At 49.8% G+C, this 14671-nt stretch overlaps 1 protein-coding gene across 1 annotated transcript in view; it reads left to right on the top strand.

Moving 5' to 3' along the window:
• The window catches only part of LOC142193679 (cryptochrome-1-like), a 38371-nt gene that overhangs the window by 10121 nt on the left and 13579 nt on the right, over nucleotides 1–14671 (top strand). The window contains exons 5-6 of the mRNA XM_075262668.1: nucleotides 987–1127; nucleotides 2997–3167. Of these exons, the coding sequence (XP_075118769.1) occupies nucleotides 987–1127; nucleotides 2997–3167 (312 nt within the window). The remainder of the gene's footprint in view (nucleotides 1–986; nucleotides 1128–2996; nucleotides 3168–14671) is intronic.

The raw sequence follows: 14671 nt of genomic DNA, 5'->3' as shown, positions 1-14671 counted from the left end.
TAAATTACTGGTGGCGATCAGACCTATGTCGCCACAGCATCTATTTTGTGCAGGCATGTCCACAATGTTTAAGACTAGGTTTTGCATCAATAGATCCTGCTTTATGGACAAACCTTGTAGGATTGTCAGTGGCATAGTGAACATGTGTTAACATTCTGTCTTGCTGCTGAAAAGACTCATGGCTCATATTCCATAGGCATATGAGCTGTTTGGTGCACGCAGAGCATGGCCACAAATGCCAGAGCACTCAGCACCACTCTAGAAACAAAGACTAGCAGGTCCCATATACATTACTTTGCAGCAACCAAATAAAAAAAAAAATAGTGCTCTGTCAGATGTGACTCCACCCTGGGTGCACCAAACTGATCATTCGCACATTAAATAAAAGTTGAATTTCTCAGCAGAAGAAGGGTATATTCAGTGTACCAGTAATAATGCCTTTAACAGTATATAAGTGGTTTAGTGTGTCTATGTGAACTTGGTGGTGGACACACCTTTAACCCCTTACCAGTCTGCTCTGTACTATATGTTGACTACTCACTCAGCACCGTAATATCATGGCTCTGTAATGCCTCAGGTACAGTATCTGTGTCTGTGACATTACTTCTGCCACTCGACTGTATTACACAGCAGAGTCCCAGGACTAGACACGGAAGTCGGACAAGACTCCAGCAGATTAACTCCTTTGGATTCCGTGGTCAATTGTTATCACTGAATCCAGTGGTACAGGGGCAAGATCACTCTCTGCCACCCCCTGGATGCCCCGCAATAGGATGGCCTCCTAACTTCCTATGCCAATTAAACATAGCGAGACTGTGTATGATGTGCTTCCATACAATGTATTACAGTACATTGCACTGCGCTCCGACAAAAAGTATAGAAAAAAGTTAGTTAGTTCCCAACAGTTTTCATTGTTGTAGCCTCTTTGATATATAATGATGATTGTTCATATTAAGGTACCTACAATACTCTCTCTTGTTTTCCAGGGTTGGGTTTCACAGTTCAAGAAACCACAAACGATTCCCAATTCTTTTCTTCCAAGTACAACTGGCTTAAGCCCCTACTTTAACTTGGGGTGCCTATCAGTCCGAGTTTTCTTCCATAGACTTTCTAATATCTATGCTCAGGTGAGTATTTTGTTACTAGACATAGTTTTAACTTTTTTTTTTTCCTACAAGGTTCTATGTAAATAAGACCTGCATGATATAATGGAACTTTGTTGTGGTATTCTTTTTTCCTATTTATCTCCTTTTTGAAGCTCCTTACTTGTCAATGAAAGTAAAACATCTAATTAGGGCTAAAAATTAAACTAACAAACTGCAATGTGTCCCTGTGCAGTCGTCTGTAAAGTACAGTACACATTGCTGCAGCATAAATTGCTCCTGTCGTGGTTGCAGGTCTATGGTGTTCCTCTACACCAACAATTTCCCCATTGGGATGCTGTGGAGACCCCCTCCGCAGGGGTTTGCCACAATCCGGTGGGAAAATGGCTGCCCATGCCTCCTTGTAACTACATAGGTATCCATAGGATGTTGATGTAGTTGAATAGAATGGAGAAGCAGGAAGGCTTTAGCTATTGAAATATCAGGTTCTGTCACACCTAGTACATATTGGCATCATATGGAAGCTGAGAATCTTGGCTTTCTTATTGATACCAGAATGGGTTTTACATAGTAAAGAGTAGTGGTGTCCATTTTCTCTTCACAATTCTACCCCTTAAAGGGATTCTACCAATGCCGCCTCCATCTTCTTCAGGAACGGTCTTCTTCCGGGGGTTGGCTTCAATCTTCTAGGCCTCGGGCCTAGGGCAAAGCCGACTGTGCATGCCCGCCCGCCACAAGAAAATGGTCGCTTGCAATTCTGTGTAAGCGGCCATTTTCTTGTGGCCAGCGGTAGAAGCAGTTATCTAGAGAGGAGAGCAAAGTCCCAGCAGGAGAAGAAGCACTCCTTATCAGCTAATTTGCATAAGAATAAAATGGTTATTTTTCATGAAAATAGAGCTGCATTGTGGAATAATAAAGGCATCTACAAGGTACTGTCATTAGTTAGATGCCAATTTTCCTGCTGACAGACTCCATTTAAGATAAATGGGTACCTCCAACCAGTGGCGTAACTAGGAGTGGCGGGGCCCCGAGGCGAACTTTTGACATGCCCCCCCCCCCCAACCAACGCCGAAGACCTCGACCGACTCCCTTCTCCGCATTCCTGCGCATTCTATTATGTCCCTTAGTGGCCCCTGCACACACTATTATGTCCCACTGTGGACACCCATAAACAATTATTATACTCTGGGGTCTTTTCAGACCCCAGAGTATAATAATCGGAGACCCGGGGGAGTAAGAACATAAAAAACTACTGATTCTTACCTGTCCCCCGGCTCCTACGCTGTCGGCCTCCGCTGCCATCCTTCTTCAATGACGTCGGACATCACATGACCCGGGCCTACGATCATTATACTGGGGGTGGGTGGGGGAGGTGTAATGATAGTGTCTGTAGGGCCCGCGGTGTCACTTACCGATCCAGGCCTAGCCAGGATTGGTAAGTAAATGGGGCCCGTAACGGCCTATTAAAAAAAAAAACCAAAAAAACGTAAGTCCCGGGCCCTGTGGCAGCCGCTACGACTGCTACCACGGTAGTTACGCCACTGCCTCCAACCAACACTAGTGGAAGCTTACTACACACTGTTTACAGACTGAACTCCATTAACAACAAGTAAACAGCATTATAATTGGTAAAATATATTCTTGGATGGGCCTTGAAAACAGGAATATCTTGAAATATCTCAAAGCTAAATTTACAATTTGCTAAAAGTACATTTGCCCTGTAAAAGTCATTTGTGCACACCGGCTATAAGTATTCATTTATAATATATGATCTACCCATATAGAAATGAAATGACTGACCTCCATACTCCAGACAGTAGAGTGTTAGTGCTAGTAACTAATAAATAAGGGTGATTTATATGAATCAGATTACAGATTGTTTTTATATTACAGGCAAAAAATCATTCTCTTCCACCAGTATCTTTACAAGGGCAACTGCTTTGGAGGGAATTCTTCTATACTGTTGCTTCTTCCACTCCAAATTTCACAAAGATGGAGGGAAATCCCATATGTCTTCAGATAGACTGGTACAAAGATGATGAAAAGCTCAATAAGTGGAAAACAGTAAGTTTCAGTAGGTTGTTTTATACTTACTATGTTACTATAGTCAATCTCTGTATTGCATCAGGATACAATACAGAGGTACAACGTAATGTCCATAATACAATGTGTGATGAAATTCTTACATGAAATGTATTAACTCTTCCTACAGCTACAAATTAGTATTCTTTTACTCCAGTCTCATCTACTCTCCATTCTTCTGGTTCTTTAAAGGGCTAGAAGAATGAAAAAACTAACAAAAACTGAGGGAACACATTGACTTTAATGGGGTTGGTCGGTTGTCCATTGGATTCCTTTTTTGTTTTTTTTAAATGAACGGCTGAAATTGTCAAGCTTGCAGCACTTTTTTGTCTGGCAGTTTCTGTACAGATGTGAGTTTATTCTCTGATATTCATTAAATGCGTTTACTTATCTTATCTATATACGTCAATGACCTCTGCAATGCTGCGACATTAATGCATATAGGAGAATAGGGGCTTCACTGGGAGCCGTGTAAGAGTGCCTCGCGCATGCGCAATATCTTGCCGATGGGATGGTGATCTCAGAGTAGCGGGAGGGTTAGTTCCAATTGTACAGGGAAGGCACAAACATGAACAGGTACGTGGCTACATCGACTAGAGCAGTGCTCGGGGGTCCGAGGAACTCCTCAGTACTCTTACTATCTCATTTGCATTATTTTAAGTTTATTTTCTTGATGTCCACAGCAGTTACAAACTTAAAAGGGTAAGATTTTTATCAACGTTACGGTATCACTATGGAGTTTAAAGGGGTTGGGGAGTGATAGTCTGCTTTTTAACATTCTTTTAAACAAAACTGTTTATAAGCAGCCATCCTGAATAGAGATGAGCGAACACTAAAATGTTCGAGGTTCGAAATTCGATTCGAACAGCCGCTCAATGTTCGTGTGTTCGAACGGGTTTCGAACCCCATTATAGTCTATGGGGAACAGATACTCGTTAAGGGGGAAACCCAAATCCGTGTCTGGAGGGTCACCAAGTCCACTATGACACCCCAGGAAATGATGCCAACACCTCTGGAATGACACTGGGACAGCAGGGGAAGCATGTCTGGGGGCATCTAACACACCAAAGACCCTCTATTACCCCAACATCACAGCCTAACAACTACACACTTTACACACTCAATACCACCTCTCTGACAGTAGGAAAACACCTTGAAACATGTGTATTTGGCACTTGCAGTGAGGAGAGCTTGTCACCAGCAGTGAATTTGGCCCTTGTAGTAAGTTGAGGTTGGCACCAACATTTGTTTTGAAAATCAGGGTGGATTGAGCCTCTAACCAGCAGAGTTTGGGCAAATTCATGGTGGAGGGAGCCTCTAAAAACCCCAGTTTGGACCAATTCATGGTGGAGGGAGCCTCTAACCAGCCCAGTTTGGGCAAATTCATGGTGGAGGGAGCCTCTAAAAAACCCAGTTTGGACCAATTCATGGTGGAGGGAGCCTCTAACCAGCCCAGTTTGGGCAAATTCATGGTGGAGGGAGCCTCTAACCAGCCCAGTTTGGACCAATTAATGGTGGAGGGAGCCTCTAACCAGCCCAGTTTGGACCAATTAATGGTGGAGGGAGCCTCTAACCACCCCAGTTTGGACCAATTCATGGTGGAGGGAGCCTCTAAACAGCCCAGTTTGGGCAAATTCATGGTGGAGGGAGCCTCTAAAAAACCCAGTTTGGACCAATTCATGGTGGAGGGAGCCTCTAACCAGCCCAGTTTGGACCAATTAATGGTGGAGGGAGCCTCTAAACAGCCAAGTTTGGACCAATTCATGGTGGAGGGAGCCTCTAAAAACCCCAGTTTGGACCAATTCATGGTGGAGGGAGCCTCTAACCAGCCCAGTTTGGGCAAATTCATGGTGGAGGGAGCCTCTAAACAGCCCAGTTTGGGCAAATTCATGGTGGAGGGAGCCTCTAACCAGCCCAGTTTGGACCAATTAATGGTGGAGGGAGCCTCTAACCAGCCCAGTTTGGACCAATTAATGGTGGAGGGAGCCTCTAACCACCCCAGTTTGGACCAATTCATGGTGGAGGGAGCCTCTAACCAGCCCAGTTTGGACCAATTCATGGTGGAGGGAGCCTCTAAAAAACCCAGTTTGGACCAATTCATGGTGGAGGGAGCCTCTAAACAGCCCAGTTTGGGCAAATTCATGGTGGAGGGAGCCTCTAAAAACCCCAGTTTGGACCAATTCATGGTGGAGGGAGCCTCTAACCAGCCCAGTTTGGGCAAATTCATGGTGGAGGGAGCCTCTAAAAAACCCAGTTTGGACCAATTCATGGTGGAGGGAGCCTCTAACCAGCCCAGTTTGGGCAAATTCATGGTGGAGGGAGCCTCTAACCAGCCCAGTTTGGACCAATTAATGGTGGAGGGAGCCTCTAACCAGCCCAGTTTGGACCAATTAATGGTGGAGGGAGCCTCTAACCACCCCAGTTTGGACCAATTCATGGTGGAGGGAGCCTCTAAAAAGCCCAGTTTGGGCAAATTCATGGTGGAGGGAGCCTCTAAAAAACCCAGTTTGGACCAATTCATGGTGGAGGGAGCCTCTAACCAGCCCAGTTTGGACCAATTAATGGTGGAGGGAGCCTCTAAACAGCCAAGTTTGGACCAATTCATGGTGGAGGGAGCCTCTAAAAACCCCAGTTTGGACCAATTCATGGTGGAGGGAGCCTCTAACCAGCCCAGTTTGGGCAAATTCATGGTGGAGGGAGCCTCTAAACAGCCCAGTTTGGGCAAATTCATGGTGGAGGGAGCCTCTAACCAGCCCAGTTTGGACCAATTAATGGTGGAGGGAGCCTCTAACCAGCCCAGTTTGGACCAATTAATGGTGGAGGGAGCCTCTAACCAGCCCAGTTTGGACCAATTAATGGTGGAGGGAGCCTCTAACCACCCCAGTTTGGACCAATTCATGGTGGAGGGAGCCTCTAACCAGCCCAGTTTGGACCAATTCATGGTGGAGGGAGCCTCTAAAAAACCCAGTTTGGACCAATTCATGGTGGAGGGAGCCTCTAAACAGCCCAGTTTGGGCAAATTCATGGTGGAGGGAGCCTCTAAAAAACCCAGTTTGGACCAATTCATGGTGGAGGGAGCCTCTAACCAGCCCAGTTTGGACCAATTAATGGTGGAGGGAGCCTCTAAACAGCCAAGTTTGGACCAATTCATGGTGGAGGGAGCCTCTAAAAACCCCAGTTTGGACCAATTCATGGTGGAGGGAGCCTCTAACCAGCCCAGTTTGGACCAATTAATGGTGGAGGGAGCCTCTAACCAGCCCAGTTTGGACCAATTAATGGTGGAGGGAGCCTCTAACCACCCCAGTTTGGACCAATTCATGGTGGAGGGAGCCTCTAAACAGCCCAGTTTGGGCAAATTCATGGTGGAGGGAGCCTCTAAAAAACCCAGTTTGGACCAATTCATGGTGGAGGGAGCCTCTAACCAGCCCAGTTTGGACCAATTAATGGTGGAGGGAGCCTCTAAACAGCCAAGTTTGGACCAATTCATGGTGGAGGGAGCCTCTAAAAACCCCAGTTTGGACCAATTCATGGTGGAGGGAGCCTCTAACCAGCCCAGTTTGGACCAATTAATGGTGGAGGGAGCCTCTAACCAGCCCAGTTTGGACCAATTAATGGTGGAGGGAGCCTCTAACCACCCCAGTTTGGACCAATTCATGGTGGAGGGAGCCTCTAAACAGCCCAGTTTGGGCAAATTCATGGTGGATGGAGCCTCTAAAAAACCCAGTTTGGACCAATTCATGGTGGAGGGAGCCTCTAACCAGCCCAGTTTGGACCAATTAATGGTGGAGGGAGCCTCTAAACAGCCAAGTTTGGACCAATTCATGGTGGAGGGAGCCTCTAAAAACCCCAGTTTGGACCAATTCATGGTGGAGGGAGCCTCTAACCAGCCCAGTTTGGGCAAATTCATGGTGGAGGGAGCCTCTAAACAGCCCAGTTTGGGCAAATTCATGGTGGAGGGAGCCTCTAACCAGCCCAGTTTGGACCAATTAATGGTGGAGGGAGCCTCTAACCAGCCCAGTTTGGACCAATTCATGGTGGAGGGAGCCTCTAACCAGCCCAGTTTGGACCAATTAATGGTGGAGGGAGCCTCTAACCACCCCAGTTTGGACCAATTCATGGTGGAGGGAGCCTCTAACCAGCCCAGTTTGGACCAATTCATGGTGGAGGGAGCCTCTAAAAAACCCAGTTTGGACCAATTCATGGTGGAGGGAGCCTCTAAACAGCCCAGTTTGGGCAAATTCATGGTGGAGGGAGCCTCTAAAAAACCCAGTTTGGACCAATTCATGGTGGAGGGAGCCTCTAACCAGCCCAGTTTGGACCAATTAATGGTGGCGGGAGCCTCTAAACAGCCAAGTTTGGACCAATTCATGGTGGAGGGAGCCTCTAAAAACCCCAGTTTGGACCAATTCATGGTGGAGGGAGCCTCTAACCAGCCCAGTTTGGACCAATTAATGGTGGAGGGAGCCTCTAACCAGCCCAGTTTGGACCAATTAATGGTGGAGGGAGCCTCTAACCACCCCAGTTTGGACCAATTCATGGTGGAGGGAGCCTCTAAACAGCCCAGTTTGGGCAAATTCATGGTGGAGGGAGCCTCTAAAAAACCCAGTTTGGACCAATTCATGGTGGAGGGAGCCTCTAACCAGCCCAGTTTGGACCAATTAATGGTGGAGGGAGCCTCTAAACAGCCAAGTTTGGACCAATTCATGGTGGAGGGAGCCTCTAAAAACCCCAGTTTGGACCAATTCATGGTGGAGGGAGCCTCTAACCAGCCCAGTTTGGACCAATTAATGGTGGAGGGAGCCTCTAACCAGCCCAGTTTGGACCAATTAATGGTGGAGGGAGCCTCTAACCACCCCAGTTTGGACCAATTCATGGTGGAGGGAGCCTCTAAACAGCCCAGTTTGGGCAAATTCATGGTGGATGGAGCCTCTAAAAAACCCAGTTTGGACCAATTCATGGTGGAGGGAGCCTCTAACCAGCCCAGTTTGGACCAATTCATGGTGGAGGGAGCCTCTAAACAGCCAAGTTTGGACCAATTCATGGTGGAGGGAGCCTCTAAAAACCCCAGTTTGGACCAATTCATGGTGGAGGGAGCCTCTAACCAGCCCAGTTTGGGCAAATTCATGGTGGAGGGAGCCTCTAAACAGCCCAGTTTGGGCAAATTCATGGTGGAGGGAGCCTCTAACCAGCCCAGTTTGGACCAATTAATGGTGGAGGGAGCCTCTAACCAGCCCAGTTTGGACCAATTCATGGTGGAGGGAGCCTCTAACCAGCCCAGTTTGGACCAATTAATGGTGGAGGGAGCCTCTAACCACCCCAGTTTGGACCAATTCATGGTGGAGGGAGCCTCTAACCAGCCCAGTTTGGACCAATTAATGGTGGAGGGAGCCTCTAACCACCCCAGTTTGGACCAATTCATGGTGGAGGGAGCCTCTAACCAGCCCAGTTTGGACCAATTCATGGTGGAGGGAGCCTCTAAAAAACCCAGTTTGGACCAATTCATGGTGGAGGGAGCCTCTAAACAGCCCAGTTTGGGCAAATTCATGGTGGAGGGAGCCTCTAAAAAACCCAGTTTGGACCAATTCATGGTGGAGGGAGCCTCTAACCAGCCCAGTTTGGACCAATTAATGGTGGAGGGAGCCTCTAAACAGCCAAGTTTGGACCAATTCATGGTGGAGGGAGCCTCTAAAAACCCCAGTTTGGACCAATTCATGGTGGAGGGAGCCTCTAACCAGCCCAGTTTGGACCAATTAATGGTGGAGGGAGCCTCTAAACAGCCAAGTTTGGACCAATTCATGGTGGAGGGAGCCTCTAAAAACCCCAGTTTGGACCAATTCATGGTGGAGGGAGCCTCTAACCAGCCCAGTTTGGACCAATTAATGGTGGAGGGAGCCTCTAACCAGCCCAGTTTGGACCAATTAATGGTGGAGGGAGCCTCTAACCACCCCAGTTTGGACCAATTCATGGTGGAGGGAGCCTCTAAACAGCCATGTTTGGACCAATTCATGGTGGAGGGAGCCTCTAACCAGCCCAGTTTGGACCAATTCATGGTGGAGGGAGCCTCTAAACAGCCCAGTTTGGGCAAATTCATGGTGGAGGGAGCCTCTAAAAAACCCAGTTTGGACCAATTCATGGTGGAGGGAGCCTCTAACCAGCCCAGTTTGGACCAATTAATGGTGGAGGGAGCCTCTAACCAGCCCAGTTTGGACCAATTAATGGTGGAGGGAGCCTCTAACCACCCCAGTTTGGACCAATTCATGGTGGAGTAAGCCTCTAAACAGCCAAGTTTGGACCAATTCATGGTGGAGGGAGCCTCTAAAAACCCCAGTTTGGACCAATTCATGGTGGAGGGAGCCTCTAACCAGCCCAGTTTGGGCAAATTCATGGTGGAGGGAGCCTCTAAACAGCCCAGTTTGGGCAAATTCATGGTGGAGGGAGCCTCTAAAAAACCCAGTTTGGACCAATTCATGGTGGAGGGAGCCTCTAAACAGCCAAGTTTGGACCAATTCATGGTGAAGGGAGCCTCTAAAAACCCGTTTGGACCAATTCATGGTGGAGGGAGCCTCTAACCAGCCCAGTTTGGGCAAATTCATGGTGGAGGGAGCCTCTAAACAGCCCAGTTTGGGCAAATTCATGGTGGAGGGAGCCTCTAACCAGCCCAGTTTGGACCAATTAATGGTGGAGGGAGCCTCTAACCAGCCCAGTTTGGACCAATTAATGGTGGAGGGAGCCTCTAACCACCCCAGTTTGGACCAATTCATGGTGGAGGGAGCCTCTAAACAGCCAAGTTTGGACCAATTCATGGTGGAGGGAGCCTCTAAAAACCCCAGTTTGGACCAATTCATGGTGGAGGGAGCCTCTAACCAGCCCAGTTTGGACCAATTAATGGTGGAGGGAGCCTCTAAACAGCCAAGTTTTGGGAAATTCATGGTGGAGGGAGCCTCTAACCAGCCCAGTTTGGACCAATTCATGGTGGAGGGAGCCTCTAAACAGCCCAGTTTGGGCAAATTCATGGTGGAGGGAGCCTCTAAAAAACCCAGTTTGGACCAATTCATGGTGGAGGGAGCCTCTAACCAGCCCAGTTTGGACCAATTAATGGTGGAGGGAGCCTCTAACCAGCCCAGTTTGGACCAATTAATGGTGGAGGGAGCCTCTAACCACCCCAGTTTGGACCAATTCATGGTGGAGGGAGCCTGTAAACAGCCAAGTTTGGACCAATTCATGGTGGAGGGAGCCTCTAAAAACCCCAGTTTGGACCAATTCATGGTGGAGGGAGCCTCTAACCAGCCCAGTTTGGGCAAATTCATGGTGGAGGGAGCCTCTAAACAGCCCAGTTTGGGCAAATTCATGGTGGAGGGAGCCTCTAAAAAACCCAGTTTGGACCAATTCATGGTGGAGGGAGCCTCTAACCAGCCCAGTTTGGACCAATTAATGGTGGAGGGAGCCTCTAAACAGCCAAGTTTGGACCAATTCATGGTGGAGGGAGCCTCTAAAAACCCCAGTTTGGACCAATTCATGGTGGAGGGAGCCTCTAACCAGCCCAGTTTGGGCAAATTCATGGTGGAGGGAGCCTCTAAACAGCCCAGTTTGGGCAAATTCATGGTGGAGGGAGCCTCTAACCAGCCCAGTTTGGACCAATTAATGGTGGAGGGAGCCTCTAACCAGCCCAGTTTGGACCAATTAATGGTGGAGGGAGCCTCTAACCAGCCCAGTTTGGACCAATTAATGGTGGAGGGAGCCTCTAACCACCCCAGTTTGGATCAATTCATGGTGGAGGGAGCCTCTAACCAGCCCAGTTTGGACCAATTCATGGTGGAGGGAGCCTCTAAAAAACCCAGTTTGGACCAATTCATGGTGGAGGGAGCCTCTAAACAGCCCAGTTTGGGCAAATTCATGGTGGAGGGAGCCTCTAAACAGCCCAGTTTGGGCAAATTCATGGTGGAGGGAGCCTCTAACTAGCCCAGTTTGGACCAATTAATGGTGGAGGGAGCCTCTAACCAGCCCAGTTTGGACCAATTCATGGTGGAGGGAGCCTCTAAACAGCCCAGTTTTGGCAAATTCATGGTGGAAGGAGCCTCTAACCAGCAGAGTTGTGGGAAAGCAGGGTGGAGGGAGCCTCTAACCAGCAGAGTTGGTGGAAATCAGGGTGGAGGGAGCCTCTAACCAGCAGAGTTGGGGGAAATCATGTTGGAGGGAGCCTAGTATTAGCAGAATTGTGCAACGCTTATGGTGGATGAGTATGAGGATGCGGAGGAATTGGAGAGGTTGAGTACAGACATGGAGTTTCATGTTGGGGTGCTTTACACAGGTGGGCACAAAAATGAAGGCTCTATCCAGTGGTGGTTCATTTTTATCAAAGTGAGCCGGTCGGCACTCTCAGCTGACAGACGGGTGCGCTTGTCAGTGATGATGCCACCGGCTGCACTGAACACCCTCTCAGATAGGACGCTGGCGGCAGGACAGGACAGCACCTCCAAGGCATATAGGGCAAGTTCAAGCCACAGGTCCAACTTCGACACCCAATACGTGTAGGGCGCAGAGGGGTCGGAGAGGACAGGGCTGTGGTCGGAAAGGTATTCCCGCAACATGCGCCTATACTTCTCACGCCTGGTGACACTAGGACCCTCCGTGGCGGCACTTTGGCGAGGGGGTGCCATCAAGGTGTCCCAGACCTTAGACAGTGTGCCCCTCGTTTGTGTGGACCGGTGAGAACTTGGTTGCCTACTGGAGGAACTGCCCTCCCTGCCGCCAACGTCACATGCTGGAAACATCTCCATCATATTCTGCACCAATTGCCTGTGGCAAGCATTGATGCGATTGGCCCTCCCCTCTACCTCATAAAAGACGAGATGTTGTTTTTATACCGGGGGTCAAGGATAGCAAAGATCCAGTACTGGTTGTCCTCCATGATTTTGACAATACGCTTGTCGGTTGTAAAGCACCCCAACATGAACTCAGCCATGTCTGCCACAGTGTTAGTTGGCATGACTCCTCTGGCCCCACCGGAAAGTTCAATCTCCATTTCCTCCTCATCCTCCATGTCTACCCATCCGCGCTGCAACAATGGGACGATTCGAAGTTGCCCGGAAGCCTCCTGTATCACCATCACATCATCGGACAACTCTTCTTCCTCCTCCTCCTCCTCCTCCTCCTCCATTAAACGCAGTGAAGCGGACAGATGTGTGGACCTACTCTCCAGCTGTGACGGATCGGATGCTATCCCTAACTCCTCTGTGTGATCTGAGTTATCCCTGATGTCAATCAGGGATTCTCTCAGAACACACAAGAGCGGGATTGTAAGGCTCACCATCGCATCCTCAGAGCTCACCCTCCTTGTGGACTCCTCAAAGACCCGTAGGATGTCACAAAGGTCTCTCATCCATGGCCACTCATGGATGTGAAACTGAGGCAGCTGACTTTGTGGCACCCTAGGGTTTTGTAGCTGGTATTCCATCAAAGGTCTCTGCTGCTCAACCACTCTATTCAACATCTGAAACGTTGAGTTCCAGCGTGTGGGGACGTCGCACAAAAGCCGGTGTTGTGGCACATGCAGGCGTTGCTGGAGAGATTTTAAGCTAGCAGCGGCTACTGTCGACTTGCGAAAGTGGGCGCACATGCGCCGCACTTTCACCAGTAGCTCTGGAACATTGGGGTAGCTCTTTAGGAAACGTTGCACCACTAGGTTGAAGACGTGGGCCAGGCATGGAACATGTTGGAGTCCGGCAAGCTCCAGAGCTGCTACCAGGTTCCGGCCGTTATCACAAACGACCATGCCTGGACCCAGGTGCAGCGGCTCAAACCATATTGCCGTCTCATCGAGGAGGGCATCCCTCACCTCGGAGGCAGTGTGCTGTCTGTCCCCCAAGCTGATCAGCTTCAGCACAGCCTGCTGACGTCTACCAACGCCAGTGCTGCAACGTTTCCAACTCGTAGCTGGGGTCAATCTAACAGCGGAGGAGGAGGCGGTGGCGGAGGAGGAGGCGGTGGCGGAGGAGGAGGCGGTAGAGGAGGAGGAGGAGGGGGGTGTTCTTCTCGTGTCCCTGCCAGGAATGTTAGGCGGGGAGACGAGGTACACCGGGCCAGTTTGGGAAGCAGTCCCAGCCTCAACTACATTCACCCAGTGTGCCGTCAGTGAAATGTAGCGTCCCTGTCCGCATGCACTTGTCCACGCGTCGGTGGTCAAGTGGACCTTTGTGCAAAGCGCGGAACTAAGGGCCCGCCTGATGTTGAGTGACACGTGCTGGTGCAAGGCGGGGACGGCACACCGGGAGAAGTAGTGACGGCTAGGGACGGCATAGCGAGGTGCCGCAGTTGCCATCAGGTCCAGGAAGGCGGGAGTTTCAACAAGCCGGAACGCCAACATCTCCTGGGCCAGCAGTTTAGCGATGTTGGCGTTCAAGGCTTGCGCGTGTGGGTGGTTAGCAGTGTATTTCTGCCGCCGCTCCAATGTCTGAGAGATGGTGGGTTGTTGTAAAGAAACGCCTGATGGTGCCTTTGATGGTGCAGGAGAAGGAGATAAGACAGGACCAGGGGAGGATGAGGTAGAAGTCAACAAAGTGGCGGAGGCAGATGAAGTGGTGTCCTGGCTCGTCCTCTGGAGTGCATCGCCAGCACAGTCAGCAGTGGCAGTGGCAGAGGCAGAGGCAGTGGCAGAGGCAGTGGCAGTGGCGTGAACGGCAGGCGGCCTTTGTCCTGCCGTTGCTGCCTGCCACTGATTCCAGTGCTTGGATTCCAAATGACGGCGCATTGAAGTGGTGGACAGGTTGCTCTTCTCAGAGCCCCTAATCAATTTCGAGAGGCAAATTGTGCAGACAACACTATATCTGTCCTCGGCGCATTCCTTGAAAAAACTCCACACCTTCGAGAAACGTGCCCTCGAGGTGGGAGTTTTTCGGGGCTGGGTACGAACTGGAACATCTTGGGAGATTCCGGGTGTGGCCTGGCTTCGCCTAAGCTGCTGACCTCTGCCTCTGCCTCTAGCTACCCTTTTTGGTGCTGCACCTGCCTCAACATCCACACTACTTTCCCCGCTTGACATCCCCCCTGTCCAGGTCGGGTCAGTGTCCTCATCATCCACCACTTCCTCTTCCAACTCCTGTCTCATCTCCTCCTCCCGCACAATGCGCCGGTCAACTGGATGCCCTGACGGCAACTGCGTCACATCATCGTCGATGAGGGTGGGTTGCTGGTCATCCACCACCAAATCGAACGGAGATGGAGGAGACTCTAGTGTTTGAGCATCTGGACACAGATGCTCCTCTGTTAGGTTCGTGGAATCGTGACGTGGAGAGGCAGGTTGAGGGACAATGAAAGGAGCGGAGAACAGCTCTGGGGAGCAGGGACAGTTTGGGTTATTGTTCTGTAAAGCTTCGGAATTTTGGGAGGAAGGAAGACAAGACTGTTGGGTAATAGGAGGAGAGGAGGCAGAGTCTGACTGGCTGCTGGACAATGTGCTGTAAGCGTTCTCTGACAGCCATTGCAAGACC

The sequence above is a fragment of the Leptodactylus fuscus genome, chromosome 2 (assembly GCF_031893055.1).
Source record: "Leptodactylus fuscus isolate aLepFus1 chromosome 2, aLepFus1.hap2, whole genome shotgun sequence".
Classification (NCBI taxonomy): domain Eukaryota; kingdom Metazoa; phylum Chordata; class Amphibia; order Anura; family Leptodactylidae; genus Leptodactylus; species Leptodactylus fuscus.
This window is presented reverse-complemented; position numbering and strand designations above follow the sequence as displayed.